This window comes from Aquila chrysaetos, chromosome 20 (assembly GCF_900496995.4).
Source record: "Aquila chrysaetos chrysaetos chromosome 20, bAquChr1.4, whole genome shotgun sequence".
In the NCBI taxonomy this organism is placed as follows: domain Eukaryota; kingdom Metazoa; phylum Chordata; class Aves; order Accipitriformes; family Accipitridae; genus Aquila; species Aquila chrysaetos.
Genome location: NC_044023.1, coordinates 7,122,488 through 7,148,588, shown reverse-complemented (window position 1 = coordinate 7,148,588; position 26,101 = coordinate 7,122,488). Strand labels below are relative to the sequence as shown.

Here is a 26,101-nt window from a genome sequence, read left to right as displayed (position 1 = left end):
CTCCTTTTGCCTCCTTTTTATTTCGTGCTTTCTCTAATTTCATCAGAAACTGTGTGGTCTGTGAAGTGTGGGGTTTATATCTAAAACATCTAATCCAAATTGACCCTGATCCTTGGACGACTGGGATACTTCCACAGAATAAATGCTAATCACTGTCAGGCAAAAATCGCAGGCACACAAAAAAACCCCAGTCACACAGAAGAATTCCCACCATTGTGATTAAGTAGCAGTACTGAGAACTCTTAGCAGAGATATCCTGTGGTCTGGAATAACTCAGTGTCATGACATATACACTCCACTACTTTCTCACTCAACTTCTGGTTTTCTTTACACCCTCTAGCCAAAATCACACTTCTCTTTATGATGCAAAAATTTAGACAATAAAATTGGAAATGTGCTGAATACTTAATCTGTGTTCATCTCTGAGAAGAAACATCTGATCATCACTGTTATCCAAACTCACAAATTCTGAACTGCCAATGAACATCTGCTTCATCAGTTCGTGAAATACAGGAGCAAACAAAACAGTTTTTACCCACTCCTCAACGGCTGAGAAAGTGGACAGCGTCCTCTCTGCATCACTGAAGCATGCAAAACCTAAATTACCAGCAGTTTAACAGTGTATTGAAATGACTCATCTTTAGTAGAAGGAAAACAAAACAAAACACTGTCTTGCTTACACTGCAGAAGTTATCCCACTGGACAGAACCTAATTAGTCTAATAACAATTCAACCAACAAATACCGACATACACTTTGAGTGTAAGATATTAACTGGTTCTAAATACATCGGTGTACATTTCATTTATGCTGTTCCTGGGCTATATGCACCCCTACAGGTTATAAGTGAGATACTGTCCTGGTTTCAGCTGGGATAGAGTTAATTGTCTTCCTAGTAGCTGGTACAGTGCTATGTTTTTGAGTTAGGTATGAGAAGAATGTTGATAACACTGATGTTTTCAGTAGTTGCTAAGTAATATTTAGTCTAAAGTCAAGGATTTTTCAGCTTCTCATGCCCAGCCAGCGAGAAAGCTGGAGGGGCACAAGAAGTTGGCACAGGACACAGCCAGGGCACCTGACCCAAACTGGCCAACGGGGTATTCCATACCATGGGACGTCCCATCCAGTATAGGAACTGGGGGGAGTGGGGGGGGGGGGAATCGCCGCTCGGGGACTAACTGGGTGTCGATCAGCGGGTGGTGAGCAATTGCATTGTGCATCACTTGTATATTCTAATCCTTTTATTATTACTATTGTCATTTTATTAGTGTTATCATTATCATTATCAGTTTCTTCTGTTCTATTAAACTATTCTTATCTCAACCCACTAGTTTTACTTCTTTTCCTGATTTTCTCCCCCATCCCACTGCAGGGGGGAGGGGAGTGAGTGAGCAGCTGCGTGGTGCTTAGTTGCTGACTGGGGTTAAACCACGACAGATGTTGTTCAAATGCTAATTCAGAGCCCTAGAGCCTCATAAATAATGCAAAAATTACTCACCTGCTGTCCAAAAGGACTTGCTCCGGGTGCTGGAGTGCCTACCATGGGGGACACATTTTGGCCTATAACACCTATATTCCAAAATATAAAATAATTGGTCTTATTTCAGAGCAGTAACAAATACCTCTTTTGTCTTCTATAGTAAGAATTTATACTTTGATATCATTGCTCACAGTTATTTTAAGCATATGTACGACATTCAAATATCCCCCTCTCCCCCAGTAAAAACAACACTTTAGAAGATTCTGAATGAAAAAAAAAAAAAGCCAACATGACAACTACCCCACCAAACATCGATATGTGGCCTGTTGAATTAATTTAATTAAATAAATGCAAAGTGAATAATTTTTGGTTTTCAGGTTTTTTTTATGTTACTTAGTCATTGCCTGACTAAATCTTTTCATTCATAATATATGCCTTCGGCTTGACAGGATCTCCCTGGAATCCTTTAAGAAAGGAAATGCTGATTTGCTTTAGCAACATTTAACATTTCCTTGTGTTCAGTTTTATAAAATACATTCACAGCAGGAGGAAATTCAAGCCATTGCACAAATTCTGTTAGATCTCACTAACATAAAACGTAACTTGCAGGTTAAGCTTTAATAGTCTTACATATAAGACCGATGAACATTTGAAATAAATTTCAAAAAAATAAAAACTGTTAGTTTTTCTCAAACATATTGACACTTTTCGCTATTGCACAGAGCGCAGCAGAAAACACCCATGTCAGTCTTACATACAAAAATCTATAAATCTACGTAAGAGTCATGCAGTTCCTGATATTTCACATATAGATGCTTTCGTCTGAAAAGTTGGGTGTGCTGCTGCGTTTCCTTCTGTTTATGCCACTTCTCATATTCATTCATTGGAAAAGCTGCAAATTAACTGTGCTCTTCCTGAGGGTTTAATTTGCATGCAGGTTTCTGTATCAGTGATCAAAAGATGTGCCACAGCATTTTGCACTAAAGCATATTTTGAATGCATTTTCCACTTGATCACAGCCCCCATTTTAAATGCCTCTGTACTAACAGCAAGTCAGAAGTTAGGAAAAACGTTGATAACACAAGTTGTGGCATGGATTTTTTTTGGTACAAAGCAAAGAGGTCTGGAGGAGGGCACCCCCACCTTTCCAGCATCAGAGCATGGCTTCACCCTTAGCCCACCCAGCCTCATTTAGCACCACTTCACATGTGGTCCTCCATTCCCAGGCATTGTTTTTTCCCTAATCCATATCCTCTCCGTTTTAAACATCATACACGCAGCCCACTTCTCCAGTTAGAAAAACTCTTCAAAGAAATGCATTGTCCTGGATTCGCCTCCCAAACATTTTTGTATGTTGCTGATGTGTGCTAAATGTCACTGCCTTGGTGAGTCGGGGACAGGCTCACAGACACACAGCTATTTTCCTACTCCCTCTACATGACATTATGGTGAATCATACACACCAGCAAAGCTGCAAGCTGCACACCTGATGGATTTTTTTTTAAAAAACAAGCAAACAAACAAATGAAACCCCCCCCCCCAAACCAATTTACATACAGATAGTCTTAACAGAGCTTCTGATAAACACAGTTGCAAGTGCGGTAAGGAGAGGCAAATGAGACCACTTTTGTCCACAGCTTGTTTAACTGCTGAACATATGGGATGCACATCTTTTAAACAGACACATGAGTTATCAGAGGTAAAAACAGAAAGAATCCACGGAAAACAGGATGAGAGGGCAGATGAACATTTTTCCCCATAATGGGTACTTGTTAATGGGATTAACACTGGAAAAATGTTTATGCTTCATTCAGCCTCGCTTTTCATCAAAGTGTGTAAAAAAAAAAAAGCAAACATGTAGTAGATATGCTCTCAAAAATCGATTCAAAATTTGGCCACAACAGTGTACTGAGTTCACCTCATCACCAAGTATTTCCAGTTATTATTCTACCAACAATGTTTAATCTGAACACTGCTTTATAATAACATATGTCAGTGCTCCAATGGCCAAGGGGTCTTACATGACCAGGTTCATTTAAGGGTAATCTGACTACTGATTAACGTACTGAAAAAAGAGTTTGATAAGGAATGAGAGCAATAAGTTTCATTTATAAGCCCACTTTAAATAAGAAAAGGAGGAGTGGAAGGACGCTATTCAAATGACATAAGAATATGAATAGATTGATTTCAGCTTTTCAGACCTCTGATAAACTCAAGCACAATTGTCAAGTTTTTTGGCTGGAGCAAAACTACTGCTGGAGCAGCATCACATTTCTCCAGTAACCTTTCCCTGCCAGTTTACTGGACATGCTGCTCTGTCAACGTTTTGCACGTATCTCATATATTCAGCAGTGCACTGTGTGCGCTGCAGCTAAACAAACCTGCAATGTTCAGAAACAAAAGCTATGACCAAAACAAGCTGCAGATAATTTCTGTTACAACTGGTTAAACAGCAAGTACATGAAAATGAAACAAGGAGCGAATGAGGATGACATTCTTACCGGGTGGTGGGATGCCTGGGATGCCTGGCATACCTGGCGGAAGTTGGTGGGGTGGGGGCACCCCTGGGTGAAGTGGCTGCATGCTGCCCATGCTAACAATGCCATCAACTGGGCCCTGCAAAGGTGGCAGCACCGGTGGATAGCCACTTATCATGCCTTGAAGGACACAACAAATTTCAAACATGCATCAATAACATGCAATATGATCTACACAGTAAGACATGCACTATCCACAAAATAAAAAAAAAAAAAAAAAGCACCTTTAGTACAGCAAGACAATACTACAATTAGTATCTTGCAAAAATGAACAAAAATTAAAAATAAAGTTATAAATACAAAACACTATTCTTTTGATGAATTAGTATTTAGTGTATTTGTATGTTTCTCATGGGGCAATAAATGCTGAATATTCAGATATGTTAACACAAGGAATAAATTCAGCCACAATTAAATGTTACTAATGCAAGCAATTTTAATACAGCTTAAAGCTCTGCCATCTGCATACAGATTACAAACACAACACTAACTACACAAGCTTCACGTATGGCCCTGCTACATGGGCTAGCTAAGAGACCAAACCCAACTGGAACAAAAATAAAAACCTATACATTTTTCTGCAGCGTATATGCAAAATTACACACACAAAAGCCCTACAACATTCGCATACTTAAAACTAACAGCAGTGACAGGTGATTTTTATTAAACCATCTCCAGTATGAACTAAGGAAGTAATGCAAATTTTAAACCTGACAGCACAGGATGTGCTGGGCTGCAGCGACTTACACTCACAGCACTAGACCGAAGTAAAAGGACTTAAAAGGAGCACCTGCAGTTCCTTACAGAATTTCAATGTCTTCAAGGTGTCTTTATAGGAAAATCAGTGATACAATGAAGACAGTATTGTGCTGCTGCTCATAAATTTAGTTTTCTGCATGTGAGGGAAGACAATTTGGAGCTTATTCTGGTTTCAGCTCAGGTTTGCTTCTATCCATGAGCCTACACAATATAACTGCACTATGTTTATTAGGTCCTGGAATATAACTTGCTTGTCCCTTGCCTGTTTTCTAGGCTTTTTAATTTAAATGGATGTGTTGTCAGGTAACCAAGGAAGGGGGTTGGAAAGACAATGAAAAGATGACAGAGGACAGAAGCAGGTCTAGAGAGATGAGGTAAGTTTAGAAATGCAAAATTGCTGGGGCTTCTATAGCCTATTCCAAGAAACCACCTACTGAGTCTTTGCCACACTCCCAGTAACTCATAAAAGAAACTTTCAGAACAGGGATTTCTAGAATAAGACTGGCCAAAAACTCACACCAGCTCTGACTGAAAACAAAGCTGTCACAAGCTCACTATCAAAACAGATCAAGCAGCTCCAAAATACAAGCTCAATTTGTGACTTCCTCAGGAAGAGTTACAAAGGTGAGAAACCTGAAATTCCAAAAGCTTTACATGGATCAAACAATGAGAAAATAAAGAACTGATCTCCCTCAAACTTCCATTTTCCACAGGACACCTAGACTGACACTTATTAAATAGGTCTTAAGTCCCTATTTCAAATAACTAGAACCTCATCTGTACCTCTTTATTAATGTAGTGAAATCCATATTTCTAATGGAAAAAGTAAAAGAAGAAAAACAAAGAGCATCCCTAGAATAAAGGGCTTTCACTGTAGCTACTGCCTGGTGCTTCCAGTGCACTCTGAGCTGCAATCGCATCTTCAATGCATTTACATACACTTCTGAAGCTTTAAAACAAACAAACCAAAAATCCTCCAATGAAACAAACCCATATTTATCAATCATGAAAGCTCATTTCTACATTTCCAAATAAAATACTCACTCAAAAACCGGCTGCATTAATAAAGTTATCATCAAATCCCCATGAGAAGACAGTTCTTGTAGCTCATCACAAGGTTCTAAGAGCAGCGACTTTCATACCCCATGTATGAGTTACCACTTTGGTTTTAAACTAGTAAACATGGGCAAACTATTTCCAGCTCCCACAGTTATGATTTATGATGTCTCTCAAATTACTTGTTCTCCCATTTTTACTATAAAAATGTAAGATTAAATAAACTTTTGTAATGCCTGAATTTACAAGAAACTAGAGCGCTGCACGCTAAGAGAAATGCATCTCAGAAGGCATCCAGATTTCTTGGACTAGTGGGTCATAAAGAAGTTCTATGAACTTCTGTGGAGAATTTCTCTGAACTAGAGAAAAGCAATCAAATGATGGAGGAGGATGTGAAAGAGGTCTCAACAGAATAAGATACTTCTAAGTAAGACTTGTGGAAACCAAAAGATGAAAGACTGTGTTTTTCAAATGGGCCATAAAAATAGAAAGAGTTTAAAAAGATCCACTTGATCATCTACTTTAAGGAAGTATTTCAAAATGCCAAAGTGAAGAGACTTGAATGTCTAACTGCTTGAATAAGATGATGGTCTTAAATACAGGTTTGCTTTTGAGGAGGCTGCCATAGGAAGTAAGTTAGCATGTGTAGTTCGCAGAATGCACATTTTTGGAAAAGTTTTAAGAAAGTGTTAATAATAAGTATTAATGCTCACCTACACCTACCTCCAAAAAAATTGGAAATGTGACTCAATGACAAAAAACCAAGAACCAAACCAAGAAAACACAACCACAAGAGGATGACATTTCTACATATTCTAGATTGAAGTAGGTTACTCACAAAAGAGATCACTGCAGAACTCTTTTTTTTTTTTCTTTTCTTAATATATGCACAGGTATGTGTACACACACACAAACACACACCAACTGCAAACAGTTCAGAGGAAAATTATCAAGAACAAAGTGAAAAAAACAAAAGAAAAATGCAACTCAGCGTAAACAAATGCTTTGTAATTGGGAGACCATGAACCAAATAAGGAATGTGCCTTCAGTTTAAACATCTATACAGCCTATTTACTGAAAAGGGATTTAGAGACCGTGATGAAAAATGCTTCAGGCTCCCAGCTCTAAATATGGCCACAGCCTGTGAGACGGGAAAGAAAAAGAAAAATGACAAAAGAATAAATGGAATAATTGGAATGCCTTAAGGGAAAGTTAAAAAACCCCCAAAACTCAAACCAAAAACCCTCCAGATACTAATTTTTACCTACTTGGCACTATTTTGACCTTGACTGAAGTAATCTAATTATTTTGATTAGAAATGGGAGAAGGAAAACAACCTATCAGGTCATACCTAATTCATTTTCTCACCAGCGTATGGCTGATTCCCATACAAGAATCTCCAGTGGACTACATTGTCTTCAGATCTGATCCTGAAGACACTTACTCTGAGCATATTCCCTATGAACTCAAGTCAGATTACAACTGGTAACAAGCACAACACCCAGCAACAGGGACCTTGTGGAAGAGTTTTCCAAGCTCAGCTCTATTCTGAAAAATCACCTGAGAAAACCAGCAATGTTGGCATTTCGTATTTTTTTCTGCAATGGCTCTAGATCCTAGTCTGCTCTGCTTACCAGTGTCTAATCAGCAATTCTGTAAAGCTTTTGCTTGGATTTAAAATCTGGTTTGGATTCTGTTTGCCTCTCACCTTCCTGACAATAAAAAAATATAATAATAATTTGCCTCCTACTTTACCACTTCCACTAATGCTGCATGCACTAGAAGAGTATTTAGCTTGCTCCCCTCCTGCCATAGCAGGGCTAAACATGAACTCTCAAAGTAGAGCGAATAAACACGACTGCACACAAACAGAACAGGACTACCGCACAAGGAGGACCCTTTTCCCCCTGCATTTTCAACCGGCTATTCACTATTGGAGCAAGTAACGTGGGACTACCAGGCTACTGCTGCGGTTATGTATATTCATTATGAAGAAAGACTGAAGAGGTTGAGCTTTTTCTTCCGTAAGAACAAAGTGACCCAAGAGAGTGTTCAGAGTTATGAAGGGGATTGATATAGTGGATGAGGAAAAAATGGTCATAGCTCCTACGTTTTACCTGCAACGGGTGTCAACTGCTGATTGAGCATTCCCATTGGTGTTGGTGGCGGCACCACCCCCATAAGAGCCCCGACAGGAGTGCCTGCCCGGGGGGAGGAATTCTGCTGCTGTGCTGCTCGCTCTCTCTCCTGCTGCTCAGCAACTTTAGCTGCCCGCTCTGTAAAAGTATTTTAGATTTTCAGTTCTGTTTTGTAACCCAGAATTTCAAAATATTATCTGTTCATTAAAAAGGACTAGTCAAACACTGGCATAGTTTAGTCAAATATAAAGTAGAACAGATGAATCTTTTTATACAGCATATGATTTGATTTCATGTGGCCGCAGCTAAGACTTTTAGAGAACCTTTCATGAAAAATATTCCACAAAGTTTTATCTCTTTCTAAAAAAAAATAAAAAATAAATAAATAATAAAATAAAAATTTAAAAAGTCAAAGAACAAATTTGATAATAACACCAGTGTTACCAACATGAAGCAGCAGTCCAGCACTAGGCTCGGTCCACACTAGGAGAACATGGCAAAACGTTCCCTCTTTTGACACCACTGGCTCAGCTAAACCAGTTGCAGCCAAGGCTGGCAGCTTTCACATAGATCCACTACTAGCTGCTGCTGGAATTTTAAGCACCATGTCTACCAGACATGCCCTGAAGTAAGAAGCAAATAGCAGATAACAGCGCCAGCCGGTAGCCCGTTTATTCTTGGGCTCCCCATATATTTTACTACTGATGCAGCTGAAAAGTGATGGCAAAGTCGGGAAGCATTTGCTAAGTTTCCCTAGTGTAGATAGGTCCTTAGTGTTTGGAACATAACAAGCAGCAGTTTGATGAACCAAAAATATTTTTCTCTGCCTCTTTCTGTAATTTTCCCCATTTAGTCCCCTTTGAGCTATTATTTCTTTTTTTTCTTTTCTTTTTTTTTTTTTGCTGAAGATGTCTAACTCACATTGTGCTGCTCACTGGAGGTCATGTGTGTCCTTTGTACGATGAATCTGGTCATTATCTCAATCAAGTTTCTCACTGTGACTGCAAGAACAAAAGATCTACTGCAAGGGAATCTGACCAGAGGACAATTTTATATTAAGGGAAGGGCAAAGGGTCATGGGAAGAAGAAAGAAAAAAAACCAAAACCCAAGCAAACAAAAAAAGGAGATATACTGAATGCCCACTCAAGGTGCTTTGGGGGCATGCAAGTTGCAGATTTGTTTACTCTGAACACTGTATCTGACTGACGCAATAAGGAACAACAAAGAATAAATGAATGCAGCATACATCTCCAGCAAATTTTAATAACAGTGAATGCAGGGCTAGAAGTTCTCTTGCAGTTGGTGAAAGATGAAAACTGCCACTAAAACAGCAACCAAGGTCCTCTGTCAAACAAAGGCTAAGAAGGATTTCATCAAGGAGATTAAGTTATGCATCCTGCTAATGTTACTCGTTTTGTCTAGTATACAACTTTGAACATCTATCACATGTTTGTCTCCTGTAGAACCTGTTTGCGCAGCTTCTAGCACTTCATGCACTGAAAGACCAGTTTCATTTCCAAAAGCATTTCCTCCCTCCTTTTCACTTCTGTCATTTCAGGAAGAGATGACGACGCACAGAAACTCCTAAATTTACTACAGGGAACTCATATGTGATTGAGCACAAAATACACAAGACATTCAAAGCTAGATCCTGAAGCAGAAAAATGAAATAATCCTCTTCAGAGCAGAGCAAGCATTTGGGCAAAAGATGAAGTAGCTGTTCTGACTCTCACCTACTTTTGGCCAGCTAAAAAAATGGTCAGACAAAAGCAAAAGTTCTGGAGACACTCTGATGAATGAAGAATTACTGTCAAGTGTTCAGCTTTATCAGACTTCAGAGTGCTGAGCTTTGAAGAAGGACCTGACATAGCACAGTACTTGAGTTTTACCTAGCCTCTATCCATGCCATGACTGCCATGGAACTAACAGATGAAAGAACACTGCCAAAGTGAACTGTAGCAGGTGTCTAAAAGTTCAGCCTTGCGTATTCACCTTAATACTCAATACTAAACCTAAATCGTTTAGGCCAGGACTTAAGATCATTCAAACAACATTTCCAACACATCTCAAGAGACAGGAAAGAGACCTTCTGCTTTGAACAGAGCTTTGCCTTAAAACAGGCCTTTACCTCAATCACGTGCATTATTTTATTTTATTTTGAGGAGCTTTCGCAGTGTAGTTAGCCATGCAGGCATTTCCAACGCAGCCTATTCTTTGCTCAACTATTGCTAAAAAAACAACTATTACCCTGCACATGAAATTTTCAGCAGGTCAAAATGGATCTAAAATGCAAACTACTTTTCACCAGAACATGGAAAGGCACTTTTTCACTGAGATGTCAAACCATGCCTGTTCCCTTCTCCCTGGTGCACATCCACACTAGAAAGCATATGAATTTTGACTCGTCACAGTGGAAGGAGAGGAGTTCCTCTCCTTTCACGCATGGTAAGCAAACACAGTTTGGACGCTTTGTAACCCCATCCCAACCCCTCAAAAACAAATGAAAGCAAGTCTAGTTCGGGGCAGACACCAAGCCAGAGAAACTGCAGCCCAAAACCCAAAAGCTTTGGCAAATTTTAATTGAGAAAGAGGATTAAAATGGAAGCACGTAGGGCACCATTAACACAGTGGACAGACACTGTTGCTACCATTACATTACAGCTATGTCTTCCTGCAGAAGTGCAAGACATCAAGCTGCTCTAAGCTAGGAAGTGATGACATGCTAGCCATCTTACTGCTTAAGAATTAGGCTGTAAGGAGGGATCTGTCAATAAAAAGATACCATGTGCACCTAGAAGGCTGTAAAAGGAAACTACAACAGCAAAAAAGGCCATAGTACTTTCACAAAGAAAGAGCATTACCATTTCCCTTCACAGCATTTGCAAAGAAAACTTGCACATAGCCGAGTTGTGCTGTATCACTCTCCAGAATTGCAAAGAGGTACTACTGCAAATTCAGAAAGGACTGAGGCGGCTGAGAGTGGAAAGTGATAGCATGCAAAACTTCTAGTTTGAAGATCAAAGGTGCCTTTAAGTTATGAGTATGCAGAAAACCTATCAAATCTCATTTTTAAAGAAGCAAAGTTATAACTTAATTGGGCAATAACTTTCCAGGGTGTTGAAACTTTCCGTTCCAAAGTAGCATTTTCTTCCAATAAAACTGCAACAGTTGCTTAAAAGTATCATTTTCATATTGGAAGTGTTGACACATTATTAACTAGAGTAGTAACTACGGATGTTAAGCCAATGTATTTGGCTTGGGTAAGGGCCTGCTATTAAGGATCAATTGTATTTTATTTTAATCAAATAAAGTTGAAACACAATGACCAATATCAGAAGGAAGGGAAGGGAGGGAAAGAAGAGAGAGTGAGAGCAAGGCGGGGGGAGGGGGGGGCGGGGAGAAAGCAAGGAGGGGGGGAAGAGAAAGCAAGGAGGGGGGGGAAGAGAAAGTGAGGAGGGAGGAAGAGAAAGAGAGGAGGAGAGGAAGAGACGAGGAGAGACTTCTCAAGTATCTCATGCCTATGAAATATTCCTAGGCTTACTTCAGGTTATGAAATCTCTCAACAAAATCAATTACAACAGTTGATTAATACTGTGACTGAACAATAGGGCATATTTACAGTATCATAACAGACTCTGTATCCTTGATTTTATTCTGCCAAAGTTTTTTAGGACTCTAAGTACTGTTAATCAAAGAACTTTTTCCCGCTCCGCTGTAAGCCTTCTTACCTGCCCACTACAGCTCTGAAGAGCTTCTTGTCCAAAATTCCCCCCCCAGTCCTCCTTTAAGGAAATTTTCAGAAACCATTTTTCCAACTGACTTCCAGCCCAGGGGCTTCCCAATTTTGTCCCCATTTTCTTGGTCTTTGTTCATTTGGTTATTTGTGGCAAAGACATTTAAATTATCAGTTGTGCACTACATAACTTAAACATGCGCTTTGCTCCTCTTCAGTCATCTCTCAATATGAACTTCTCTTTAAGGTACGTCCAGAACACAAACATAAATATCTTCTTTTATTAAACCTGTCATCTGAATAACAGTAGTGAACGTGTTGAGAAAGAAAAAAAAGCAGAAAAGAGTTTAGCATCTTAGTTTTTATTTACCTTCATATTCTGCTTTCTTTGTTGCTTCCAAGTTTCTCCATTCAGTTCCTACAAGCCTGCTGAGCTCTCCAAAAGAGTAGTCTGGGTGCTGAGCTTTAATCACAGCTCTCATCTCGCTGCTAAATAAGATGTACCCACTCATGTTGATCTTCCTTTTTGATCCCTCCTTCTTGGTGCTGCCCTTAACAGACTTGGGAGTGGACTGTGAGAAAAAGCAGTTATGACCACAAGTGTACAAAAGAGAAGCTTCTCGACATACAAAATTCAAAGCTGTAAGAAACAGTATTTTAAAATATTCCCGCATCTCTCTTGAACATATTTGCACAAGGACCATCCAGCCTTACAGCCCCTAAAGAGAGACTGCACCTAGTGATGCATGACAAGAGCATATGCACACACTTATGAAAAGTACATAGGCAAAAAAACCCCAGCCAAACAAAAAAACCCCCACAATATTCTGATGCTTTTCAACCCTTCCACACATAATACCACCTTTATAAGTGAGGCTTCAAAAAATTTTCTGCAAGACAACACAAAATGCTTACTATTAGCTAAAATAATTTCAAACTGAACGAGAGGACTAAGGAGGCTGAGTAGCAAATAAGTGACTCTCTGGAAGGCCAGAAGAGAATAAAAGTAATTGTGTTATGTCACAGATTTCATCCATTATGCTGTTCAGAAATATTGCCAACACAAGTTGAGTAAAATATTTTATTTACCATTGCACATATTAGGGAAATGCTTCCCCATTTCATCCTTGGCCCTTGCAACCCCGACCTCCCCTGGCTCCACCTTCCACTCTTCTCATCCCTAAATACTCTCTATTTTGCCTGCCAGACTTCCCCTTCTCTCTAGTATTCACCTTTCATTACGTAAGTAGACATTTCTCCCTGAAAAACCCAAAGCCCAGTTTTACTGATCACTGTTTACCTGCACAACAGGTTCACATCACATTCTTATGTTGATGGATGTGCTGGTTTTGGCTGGGATAGAGTTAATTTTCTTCATAGTCGCTAGCATGGGGCTATGTTTTGGATTTGTGCTGAAAACAATGTTGATAATGCAGAGATGTTTTAGTTACTGCTGAGCAGTGCTTACACAGAGTCAAGGCCTTTTCTGCTTCTCCCCCCACCCCACCAGCGAGCAGGCTGGGGGTGCACAAGGAGTTGGGAGGGGACACAGCCGGGACAGCTGACCCCAACTGACCCAAGGGATGTTCCAGACCATATGACATCATGCTCTGCTGGGGGAAGAAGAAGGGGGGACGTTGGGAGTTATGGCGTTTCGTCTTCCCAAGTAAGGGTTATGCGTGACGGAGCCCTGCTTTCCTGGCGATGGCTGAATGCCTGCCTGCTGATGGGACATGGTGAATGAATTCCTTGTTTTGCTTTGCTTGCATGTGCAGCTTTTGCTTTACCTATTAAACTGTCTTTATCTCAGCCCACGAGTTTTCTCACTTTTACCCTTCCGATTCTCTCCCCCATCCCACTGTGAGGGAAGTGAGTGAGTGGCTGCGTGGTGCTTAGTTGCTGGCTGGGGTTAAACCACGACAATGGACAACAAAAATTCTGCTCCTTTGATTTTCCCACCATGGATGCTCCCATTGAGAGCTCATTGATGTTTCCAGACATCAAAAAATTTAACCTATTCTGATAACCACTGAGACACCACAGCTGGAACCCCCTTTTTGAAGGCTCCTTCCATCTATATTTGTCACAGGGGACCATAATTCACCCATACTCTGATCAACAAGGCCCACAAATGTATCATCGTACCAAAACCCTCAAATGGCCCTTCTTATAATCCTGAACATTACGAGTTTCTCCCATCTTGAAAAGTGTAATTGTTTCCAAATACCTGGTGGGGAAAAAAAGAAAAGAAAAATATACGCAACTGTTCTCTTCCTATCCTGAAATTCTGGCCACTTTACTAACTCCTTGTGGCAGTACACTCCCCGCCGCCCCCCTCCCACCCCAGTCAGAAATAAAACTTCTCCAGGCAGGGAGAAGAGGAAAAAAAACCTAAACCCTGGAGACTGCAGGCTGAAATTTGAACTGGCCCATCAAGACGTGCCAGGTACACTGAGGTGACCTTCTTGGCCAACAGGGATTAAAATGACCACAGATCAGATTCGACAAGGGTATAAATGGGGTCCCACCAGAGGACATGTGGGAATCAGTCCTCCGCGGAGCAGCGGGTCTGCAGTTGGGGACTCCCCCTTGGGTCAGGGCACCGCCCAAGGTAACCCCTCAAGGGAGAGAGCCCTCATCTTTTAGGAGAGTGATATGCACATTTTGAGTCATCACTTTTGAATCTTAAGGATTCTTAAGTCAGCTGTGTAGCACTAATTCCCCTTACATCACTGAGCCTGTAGTTCACTACTGTTACTGGAGTTCTAACTAAACTTTTCTACTGAAGAATAAATCTGACTTTTAACACCCGTTGGATTTGAGTGTACATGCATCCGTAACATTCCTTCTACTTGCCATTTTGATTCTGCAGTTCAATACTCTTTTCTCAGCTAAAAACAAAGCTTCAGCAATACCAAGATGCCTAAAAAATCCTGTTCATCAATTTAAGCCAGGCACTGGATAAACTGAGGCATACTTGTATGTTACTTCAAACTTCACTGTATTAATTTTCAAATGGCAATCCACCCTTAATGTTTTCATTATGAACCTAAAGACAACACTTGTCTTTTTGGGAGGAAGTCTTCTAGGTTTGTCTCTAAGATGGAGGAAGTGAAGAAAAGTCCACACAGGTTTTGGGATGACACACAGGGCATGTACAACTCATACTGGCTTTTCAGGCAAGCCCACACTGACAGATGCAGAGTTCTCAATTCAGAAACAGGAAAATCTAATGATATATGTGGCCTCTTAGACATCTGCACTTAGATAGCTACAAGTTTATCAGCTGGTTTTGCCTTTACAGTGTTTGCAACAGTTTTCAATAACAGTAATCTAATGTAAAAGCCTACCCATCAGTTTGGGAGGGCAAACAGGACTTTGAGAAACTGTAAGAATTCTGAATTTGGTTCTTGTATTCTCCATTCTTTTACATCTCCGATACAACCATTTGTAAATGAACAGAATCTTTTCTATTTGAGTTGGGTAACTGCATATTCAGTTTTAAATGTGTTAAGAGAAAAAAATAAACCAGGACATGTTTTATTCCTTTTCTCAGCCACATTGCTGAAGCAAAAAATGAAGTTGCACATCTTTTTCTTTTTTAGGTTTGACTTGATTCACAGCAAACTGCAGCAGGAGAGCATCATCCACCTATCTGTCAAGCCCCACAATACCACGTATTCACTTGTCTTGACTCCTTTTACCCTTAGACGTAATAAGAGCTGCTTTGTTATCAGGAGAAAAAAAAAAGTTTTAAAGTTTTGGGGTTTAATAGTTGTTAAATAAAATTCCATACATTTAAGAGAACATGAAGCAAACACATGCTTTTTACCTAGGAGCTCTGTTTAAAAAGACACTTTTCATTTGGGACATAAATAGAACAGATTATCTGAAGAAGAAAGTTTATTTCTGTCCTACATGTTAGTTACCTCTCCACCAGTTAAATTGTGCTCTGAACGCCAGCTCAGACACAACATGCCTGTTCTTTCCAAATCAGCAGCATGAGGAATCTGCCAGGGCACTTGTGTATCATCATTCACTTCTTAGCATACATTGCTATTGATCCTTTTCAGCTTTCCTTATTTGTTGGGGTTTTGGGGGTTTTTGTTTGTTTGTTTGTTTTCACTTCAAGTTCTAGACTTCAGAGTTCACATTTGTCTAAAGGTATATACACACATGTTGTATATATCCACTGAGCCTTCTCACTAGTTCTCCTGAAAGCTCTGCAAGACTGTCCCATTACAAACAATAAAAAAAAAAAAAAAAAAAAAAGAAGCAACTATCAAGCTGGCTTTTTAAAGAGATATTTTATATTAGTATTTAAATAAAACTTCTCAAGGGAATCTGAACAAAACACAGCTATGTAGGAAGACAGAAAGCAAAAGAGATCAAAAGACAGTGAATGATGCAGAAGGCAGTTTGAGGACATCTCTAATGTCCCATGATCCCTATTTAAACTGCTTGCAGCTGCCATGCTTAACAATGGTAATATTTTGATTTATAAAAAGTAACCTTCCCCTTCCTAAAGTGTTACATTAGGTGGTTAATGGTGGTAACATGCTTTCTATTTGTAACACTCTGCAAGAGTTTTCATGCTACTTATGAAATTCAGCACATTAAAACAATAGCAGCAAGACAATTTGCACAGGAAAATGCATTTGGTGGTCTGCCCACAGGGCAAAAATCACAGACAAACCAAGCTAAAGCTTTCCATTTCATCAACTCTTCTTCATGACATCCAAAGACAGTTATTTCTATCCAGGGGTCACATCCTTTCTTCACCTACCAATGAGGTTGTCACTTCACAGTCAACGCAACCCAGCAGAAATCCATATTGCTGGTTACAAACGTGTCTGAAACTCCCTCCTGTTCCCAGCCGGTCATTCCCATTGCCTCTTTAATGCTGGCATTAGCTTGGATGTGGCAATGTGATGAGACAGATAAAGGGTTTAATCCAGTTGCAAACAAACTTTTTTGGTTAGGTTAATTTCTAGTTAAAGCAGTTCCTTACCCTGCTTCAGTATTCAGTTACATAAATACCAAGACTTGTGTAAGAAACACAGCAAGAGAGGGAAGAGGATCAAAAGTCCCCCATTTAAGCAGCTGCAATGACTCGTGTTGCATTCAAGTGGCATATGACCACACACAATTCCTCTTTTACTTCCTATCCATTTATCAGCAAATTAATACTAAAGCTTCTAGGACATCAAGTTCTTCTTTTAACAAGTTCTTATTTCCAAGTAAGAATGGTAACTCAATGCTAAAAAAGTGATTATTCTTTTTCCTTTGAGGATGATGTACAGCATTTTCTAAAAAAGTAGCAAAACTGTAACACCCAAAATGCTAGCTTTTTTCAAAATGTAAGGAGAAGCTTAAAAAAGTGCATTAGGTAAATCGAGAATTACAATTAAACCCAACTTTATATTTAATATAAGGATCTGATATTTCTGAACAAGCATCATAGAAAACCTACTAATTAGAAATAATGTTAGCATACCATATAAAAATGTACCCTAGATTTTCCTCAACTGAATGATTTCCTTTGAAAATATTTTAACGTACTTAGATATCACCTGGATATCGTATTGGATATGCCAAAACTGTACCGTGTAATTTATTCCACAGACTCACAAACTGAAGTATAAATCTCTTCTGTGTATATGATAAAATGTTACTGTTTCTTCGTTTATTTGGGTTGGGGAAAGAATGTGGAATATAAAGGTTTAAAGGTTTCTCAAGGAAGATCCTCACCTGTGGTGGAGTATAAGGCATTATATCCAATTCACTAGCTAACGGGGTCTGAAGCTGAGGCATAGAAGGTGTTTCAGTCATATCACCTTCCTCTTCTCCCATCTCTTCCATGTCCTCATCACCTCCTTCCAACTCAGCAAATTTTGCTTCTAGCTGCTGAATCTTCTTTTCCAGTAGTGGAGATGGTTCCTTCTGAGGAACTATGGGTTTTCTGAAAGGTGAAGGAGGAAGACAAAAAACAGGTAAGAATACACTCATACTTTACAGGAGATAGCATATATTTTTGAAGAGAAAACCAACTTTTCTTCCTTTATCATTGAACAACATGGAAACAATGGTGACTCCGGATGTGCCTGTGCTTCCTTTCAGAACACTGAGCAGAAATCATTCAGTGTCTATGGCCAGTGTTTCATTTCAGTCACTTGTTTCAAGGATTTTTTTAAATTATTTTTTAACTTTTTATAAGTTAGAAGGGGATTTCAATGCAGCAAATACTTCACTTCTGCAATAGAAGGCAATTAACACCACACCTTCCTCAGATTTTACATTTTACTTGCTAGAACTTAATATTTTTATTAATACCAATCTTCACCAAATGGAAAGCTATTTGTAACCCATAATGAGGACTTCGGTAAATTCTCTTGGATGTCATTAAAATACTAATCTGATAATGTAATGACTTTTCCTAAAGTCAGGAGAAGAAAAGGAAAACATCCACTGGTATTAAGACTATGAAAAGACTGATGTTATACGGACTTCTTCCCCAAAAGTGTGATTAGTCAAAATTCACCTTCTCCTACAACTATGACTTTTACATATGTACTGTGTCTGGCTGGGATGGAGTTAATTTTCTGCATAGTAGCCCGTATGGTGCTGTATTTTGGATTTGTGGCCACAACAGTGTTGATAACACATTGATGTTGTAGTTAACTGCTGAACAGTGTTGGTTCACTGTCAAAGGTGAAGGCCTTTTCTTTTTCCCACTCCGCCCCTGCAGCAAGCAGGCTGGGGGTGGACAATGAGTTGGGAGAGGAGACAACCAGGACAGCTAAGCCAAACTGACCAAAGTGATATTCCATACCGTATGACATCGTGCTCAGCAATAAAAGCTGGGGGAAGGGAGGAGAAAGAGGGGACATTCAGGACTATGGTGTTTGTCTTTCCAAGTAACCACTATGCATGCTGAGGCCCTGCTTTCCAGGAAATGGCAAAGCATCTGCCTGCCAATGGAAAGTAGTGAATCCTTATTCTGCTTTGTTTGTGAGTGCAGCTTTGCTTCAATTATTAAACTGCCTTTATCTTGACCCAGGAGTTTTTTTTCCTTTTGCCCTTCCCATTCTCTCCCCCATCCTCCTGTGGTGGAGCAAGCAAGTGGCTAGGTGTGGGCTTAGCTGCCAACCAGAGTCAGTCCACCATGATACAGAAGAGTGCGCAGGTGACCCCCTCATTCCCATCATATTTTTACCTAAAATAGTATATTTCGTCATCTACAACTTTTGCAGAGAGTGAAAACCTCTTCAGCCCTTTGAATTTCTTCATTTGTTTGTCGCTTTCATTGTAGCGGCTCTCACAAAGAAAAACATCATTTTCAGAGATTTCTGTTGGTCTGCAGGAGAGGAAGTCTTTGAACGACAGAACCACACACTTTCCTGCAGAAATGAAAGAGTTGGGTAAGAAGGCAGCCACGCTTGCAGACATTTTACAAAAAGTGTGGAGACTCATGTTTTTGCCAGTCTCGTAAGTCTGGAAGATTCCCAGTACTTGGTGAAACTACAGAAAATACACCAATCGATATCTCTATTAAATAATGTCACTCACAAGAAACCTACACAAACTTAATGCAGCTTTTGGGCTTTTTAAAGAATGAGAAAACCTGCAAAATAACAAAACCCCATGACCACTAGTCAGTTAACTATATTTAGCACAGCATCATTACTACAAACAAAGTACATAGTCAGCATCTTATGCAACAAACCAAATTTCAACCTCCTTCTGGACCAACTTTCCAGGTAACACATACTGGAACAATTACATTAATAAGTGAGAATAATGGAGTTTTATGTTCTCTGGCTGCAAACAACGTTCACTTTGATATCATACATGTAATTCCCTTATTGTAAGAAAGCTTCCTTATAGTGAAAATTCTCACTACAGGTCCCAAAATCAGGAATGCATGTTAGAAATGGACTGAATAATCTCTCCTCCCCCACTCAATATGAAAAAAACATACTTGGAATCAAACCTACACATAGCTATAAATCACTTCAGATTCTATAGGAAAAGAAAAAGAGTGTCCATTGGATTTAAAGTTGTTAATAATTACCCAAAATGCAAGTCATCGGACAGGTCTCCTCCAAGTTACTCAAAAACACTTCCTTCTTGTAGAACATTTTAGTTGGTTCATGTTCAGTTTCTTCAGGATGTATAAAGATTGGACCAAAGAAATATGCAGCTCCATCTCGCACCCACATCTTTTCAATTCTGGAAAGAAAACCAAACCACTGACAGAAACGAAGGGCCATCCATCCTAAATGAGACAGCTGGATGCACTAGGTTGTTCAGGAAGGCTGTCAGTAAAAAATGAGTACAGAACAACAGCCTGCTCCAACTGTACAACTGCATCACCTTTTTATTAGGTGGCTAAACTTCCACCTCAATCTATTAAGAGCTTGTAACATTTGCTTCATTCAGAAGATTTTTTTTTTTCCCCATCCTCTTTTATACCCTTTGCAACAAGCCCATCTTTTGTGCAAGTTATTTTTATAGACATAAACTGCAAATAAAGAAGTTGCACTCACCTTCCTACTCGAGGTCGCACTAACCCATGTGATTTTATGAAGACACAGTCCCCAACCTTAAGCCACATATCATTGTAGCAGAGCTGTTCAAAGTAATGGCAACCAGGTTCTCCATTGGACATTTCTACAGGAACATCTTCTTTGTCCTGCAGAAGAGTATGCATTTAGGAACTTGTGGAAGAAGGAAAACCAAACACATAAATAAAAAGATGCCAGGTGCAAGTAAAAGACTTTGCTCTATTTTTATGTTACCAACAATAGGTAAACACTAAACAGAGCTGTACATGCCAAAGTGAGGGGCCTTGAAATTTAAAAATGAAATAGCAAAGCCAAAGATACCTTCCATGTATGTCGCAAGCTTTCCTATTTCACAAAGCTGTAATTTTGCCAGAACTGTAATTTACAGGTCCTTTTTTTGTTCTACTGCTTCAAAGTTATCTGGCCAAGCCAAGCCTTGTCAGCTTGTTTTGATGGTTTGTTTTAAAGGACAATAACACACTTAAGAGGCAAGAACTGAGTATATGGCCAAGTTAATAAACATAGAAATTGAATGATTTAACTCTCATATACAATAATATGAACACTCCATGCATTGCTTGCAAATTCATACCACTTGCCCTATTTGATTTCTTACTTTTTAGTCAAAACTCACATTGTGCCTCATTTGATCTTTTAGTCTAAGATTTCAGAAAACCAATGAAAACACGGGCTATCTCCCCAAGGTGTGGAAGGAAAAGACCCTACAAGTTTTCATCCTCTTGGCAGAAATAATTCCTTCTTTTGTCATGATGTGAATAAATACAGTAATATACAATAAGTGTGTGATTAAAGCTGACAATGAGTGTGCTGGGTATTCTGTTCTGAGGTTCTGTTAGAGAACTCAATGTAATGTGGATTTATTTTATAACTCTCAGTTTATTTTTTTATGGTTCTAAATTTATTTTAGATAAATTTAATTCAATTTAATACATTTAATTTAATTTAATACATTTATTTAAATTTATTTCTTTTATGACTCTAAATACAATAAAATAAACCATTTTACCCAGTATGTTGGATAGAAATATTCTTAAGCATTTTGACAATAAACCGCTCAGTTATCAACCATAAATAGGTCACAAACAACAGAATATTACATATTGCTTACTGCTGCCTAGTTACTATTGTACTGAAATACTACATAATAAAGCATTTCAGCATTGCCATGAACTAAAACTAGACATTTAGTTCTACTGATTCTTTAGGATTAAGGCAAGCTTTACATTAAAAGTGTAATTTTCTTTTCTGAAGTGGTAAAAAGCCCAACCAACCCCTTCACATGATCACAAGAAAGCATTTGTAGAATCTAGCAAATATGTACACAGTTTATTTTCTGTTTAGTCTATTTATATTTTGTTTGTATTTATTTACAAATGTGTATAACATAATTTATAACAGAAACATTATATTTATTTATATTTTATTGTGTCTGGATGCTGTGAAACCAAAGTCATAAGGGCTCATATTTTGTCATTCTTTATCTGTCAAACATAATTGATGTTCCACTTGTTATCTTACATACCTTTTCAAGATGAAGGATACTTTCTCCCACCTTGCTGTCCTCCAATGTTTCAGTGTGTTTCTCCTCATCTACTTTGTCTGTATTAGCAAACACAGAAGCAACACGGACCACAGGCAGGGGCACGTCTCGTGGGACAAATCTTACAGAGCTTACAGGCATAGTCCACAGTTTAATCTTTTTAAAAGATTTTGTCTTCGCAGAATAACGTGACTCGCAGACATAGACATCCTCATCTCTGAAGTTTTCAGGACACAGTTTAAAATATTCCTGCAGATTGAAGAAAAAATATGAAATATTTCAGCAACACACATACAGCCCCCACAGACACACAGTGAACTCCCTCTCATGCTTCCTGTTTTTTTGGTTTTTTGGTTTTTTAATGTTTCTATCAGAAATGCTTTTAGACTAGTAAAGGCTTTCTAATGAGTTCTTTTCTTCCAGTTTGACATCAAAGTTATACTAAAAATTAAAAGCAAACAAGAAATCCCACTCTTAAAGAAGAGGCTAAATTCAATACAGGTTGTCACATGAGAAAAATTAGGTTTTATTCATTTACCAAAACGGTACATTAACAAGTACAAGATCTGCAGCCTAAAACTACCTTTACAAGATTTCTGAGCTTTGACTTGGAAAGAGGACACAATCACCAAGTTTGGGGAGGGGGGGGAAATTAAGCTCCATGCTCATTGATATGTGACCGTGATACCTCAGCAGCTGTAGCATGTTGTTCATACAAACACACTACCTTCAGAAAACTGGCTGAGATAGGTAAGTTGCAAACAAGCCAAAAATCCTCTGCACAAGGATGTTGTGGAATCAAACCTGAGACAGAGATGAAAGACTTCATCCTCTTACCAAGCCATTCAAGTCTCCCTCTGCCAAACCTAAATCTACATGCTTTTACGGGAACCTTTAAGGAGTTACCTGCAATTTCTCTACCACATGCTTTGAAAAATCAGTTAGCTAATTATCTAATAAGCATATGATTCTACAAACCAACAGGCACTAGGAAACACCATCACTTGGGTGAACTATTTATCTCATGAAACAAATGAAGAATACAAACAGTACACAGGAACAACTCCTATTTTATTTAAGTATTAGTAGAATGCCTCTATGTTAGAATCCCTACAGCTCTTCAAGAAAATAGAAGGGAATGTGTTATTTGCTTAACAAATTAGACTGAATAGTCTCTCACCTTGACAAACATGACCACACATTTGCCTAAAATTTTGCTAACAGGAACTTTATTGTAATAGTCACTTTTAAAAACTTCTTTCTCCAAGAATTTTCGTGTTGCAAGATGAAACGTTTCATTTGGTCGATAAAACCAACAGCCATAGAGCCATTTCTCTCCTTTAAAAAAAAAGATACAAAAATGAGAAGGGAGAAAGAAATAGAAAAAAAATGCAAAATGGCATATTGTCTAGTGCATGAGCAAGAAAAAAACAACTACAGACTGATTGATTAATCAAATAGCCATGTAGTCATTTATAATGAGAGTAAACTGGTTTAAAACAGGACAAGATTCCTTAACTGTTTCAGGTTGCTTAAAAAGCCCACTAATTGTTTTTTCCCCAGTAAAACCTGATTCAGCAAAATAAAGGAAGAATCAGTTCTTATCTATAAATCTTGACTTTCAGGCCTTGAAATGGCTTCAAAGTCTACAGAACAATCACCTGATTATTTGAAGAACCTTGGATAACTGGTTTCATGGTTTTTTAAGAACTATTTCTTCTGCGTTATGCTGTGACAAATCAAATTGTTAACAATGAGTTATAAAGAAGTTACAAATATGCACTATTTTTCTAAATCAAAGAAAACCTGCAATCTGTAGACTGAATCAGGAAAAAAAAGTACTATTCACTTTCTCCATCACAGACAAACAAACATAAGAAATGTCCAACTGGCCAATGGTCCATCTACCCAAATACACTGCATCCAACTGAGTGAGCAGGACAGGCTATTTGGAGAATGCATTTGATCTTGGCCACTCTCCGTAACTCATTTCACTCCTTCTACAGTCATTGCATTAGGGGTGTTAGAGAGCTATTCTCTTTATCTGGCTGTTATTTGCTGGTTACTCCCTTTATTATTTGGTTTAGACCTGTTGTACATGGACTTGTCTCACCCATTTTTGAACCTGCTGATGTAATCTGCCTCCACAAGCTCCTGGGGAAGCCACAAGGCTCACCACCCACTACATTAAAAAGCCAAACACTTTCACATGTTTTAATCTGATTTATTAGTGTCAGTGTGTGCCCTCCAACTCTAGTACTGCCGGATTTGTCGAACAGTATTTCTGCATTCACCTTATCTACCCACTTCATGATTTTGCAAACTTTAATTATATCCTGTCTTGCACTTCTCTTGAAATTTAAGAGTCATGGTCCTTTTAATCTGTCCTTGTAACACATCTGTTCCACCCCTTTAAAAAAAAGTGCCACTAAAACGGTACATTCCACTGTAACCCACTGTAGCTCTCAGCAACTGTAGTTTCCAGGATTGCTGAGAATGCACCATGCTTATCTGATACTCCTGACATCTCTCTAGCCTTCCTTACACTTAAGAGAAGCACCTGCTGCAAACAGAAGGCATCACTGATGAGAAAAAACAAAATAGTACTTGCCATGGCTTGATTTGCCTAGGAACGCAAGACTCAGCTCATTTCTGAAATTTAACAATGGCAAGTTCTGAAACGGAGTTGTTCTGTGGAACATTTGCAGTTAAATGTGCCCAACTTTGTTTCAGATTTCTCAGCAAAGAAAAACTCCATGTGTTCTTCTGCGCTTAAATTACAAGGAGCCCATCCCACTTAGAAGAGCCTATTCTCTGGGATGCTTACGATTTAAGAATAGGTGGAGATGAACAACAAAAAAACCTGTGCTGATCCAAGAACTTCATATTAGTGGAACAAATTGAGTTCCTCTATTGTAGAACAAAGCAACTCAGGAAGAAGAAAAATACTCACCAGTCCACACATACCTCTGCAAATAAAATAACATCTACACAACAAAAGCTACAATTGGAAGTTTTAAACAGTAATAAGAAGTTTCACAATATTGTTTTCCTGTAGCAAAGGCATCCTTACCAGCTGAATCTTCCCACAGCCTCTCAATACAGACTATGTGAGGTTGCAAGTTGGCTTCAGCAGGCTCAACGTACACATAATCTCCTACATGGTACATGCTGTTCTTGAAGCTGCAATCCTGGCTGTAGGTCCGATGCAAGCTTGACAGCCCAGCTGATCCAGAAGAATCTTCACTCTTTTCAGCTTCTTATTTCAAGAATGGAAAAATAGATGTTAGTAATGCCACATTTCCACGTTAGCCAAGATTACTGATACGAACACCCTCACCCTTTGCTGAGTGCAGAAGTGCCATATGCAGAAACACATAATACCTGATGCATCCCTCTATCGCTGACTTCCATCGTGAAGGAGGGGTTTAAGTGTGTTTTGTGCTGCTAGCCTTTCTGCTACCGGTGCTGCTGAAGGTTGGGTTTCCCTTCTTCAGTTGAATTTTACTGAGCCCTCCCAGTAAGTGAAGAGGAACTCAATGACAGCACTGAGCTCAGAAGCCTTCAGAAAGACATGGTTTGCTTTCTTTGAGGTTTTTAGCTCTCAAAGGAAGACAGAAGAAGGGCATCACAGCTGTTGTCCCTTTATAATACTGAGCCTGGTTGGAGCAACCAGATTTTACTGCTGCTGACATCAGTGCTATGTGGGAAGATGAACCACGTTAGAAAGACAATTCAAGGACAAAGAGCTAACAGCTCTGCTCCCATATGTGGAAAGGGTCAATTAGAGAGCTTTATTCATCCCCTTAGACATATTCCACAATGATTATATGGACAGTAACTGCCAGGAGCTGTGAAACACAAAGTACCTTCACAGTAGGTTTCTTGCTTTACAAAATAGTGCAAGCCCATTCCTCTTCACACTCACAGTAGCCAAGTAAGAAACACGACAGGCTTACTTAAATACCATTTCTTTAGCAGTGTTAAAAGTATGATCACAGAAAACACCATCAGCACATCAAGAAATCAGTATTCGTCAAAGAGGAAATGACCAAAAGTCAATTGGAACAGTCATTGTTAAGTTTATTATCAGCAGAAAGCTATAGTAAAAACCTATTGTTTTCTTTTATAATATCCTTGAAATAAGACTACTGGTACCCCAATGTGCTCCGATTAAAGAGTTTACATAGGTTAATATCTACCTACATCTTCTTAAAAGCCATCTGGCCTGGCTGATAAGGATCAAAATAAAATAAATCTCTAACAACTT

At 38.9% G+C, this 26,101-nt stretch overlaps 1 protein-coding gene across 18 annotated transcripts in view; it reads right to left on the bottom strand.

The window, feature by feature from the left end:
- PBRM1 (polybromo 1) overlaps nucleotides 1-26,101 on the bottom strand; it is an 80,485-nt gene that overhangs the window by 4,023 nt on the left and 50,361 nt on the right. For 11 of the 18 annotated variants that reach the window (XM_041118821.1, XM_041118820.1, XM_029996053.2 and 8 more), the window contains 11 exons: nucleotides 24,905-25,090; nucleotides 23,012-23,169; nucleotides 21,814-22,080; nucleotides 20,253-20,398; nucleotides 19,778-19,935; nucleotides 18,920-19,103; nucleotides 17,455-17,665; nucleotides 12,074-12,275; nucleotides 7,949-8,107; nucleotides 3,981-4,136; nucleotides 1,498-1,568 (listed from right to left, as the gene is read on the bottom strand). In XM_041118821.1, the coding sequence (XP_040974755.1) occupies nucleotides 1,498-1,568; nucleotides 3,981-4,136; nucleotides 7,949-8,107; nucleotides 12,074-12,275; nucleotides 17,455-17,665; nucleotides 18,920-19,103; nucleotides 19,778-19,935; nucleotides 20,253-20,398; nucleotides 21,814-22,080; nucleotides 23,012-23,169; nucleotides 24,905-25,090 (1,898 nt within the window). The remainder of the gene's footprint in view (nucleotides 1-1,497; nucleotides 1,569-3,980; nucleotides 4,137-7,948; nucleotides 8,108-12,073; nucleotides 12,276-17,454; nucleotides 17,666-18,919; nucleotides 19,104-19,777; nucleotides 19,936-20,252; nucleotides 20,399-21,813; nucleotides 22,081-23,011; nucleotides 23,170-24,904; nucleotides 25,091-26,101) is intronic. The other 7 variants (XM_041118825.1, XM_041118826.1, XM_029996066.2 and 4 more) reach the window with 2 other exon arrangements.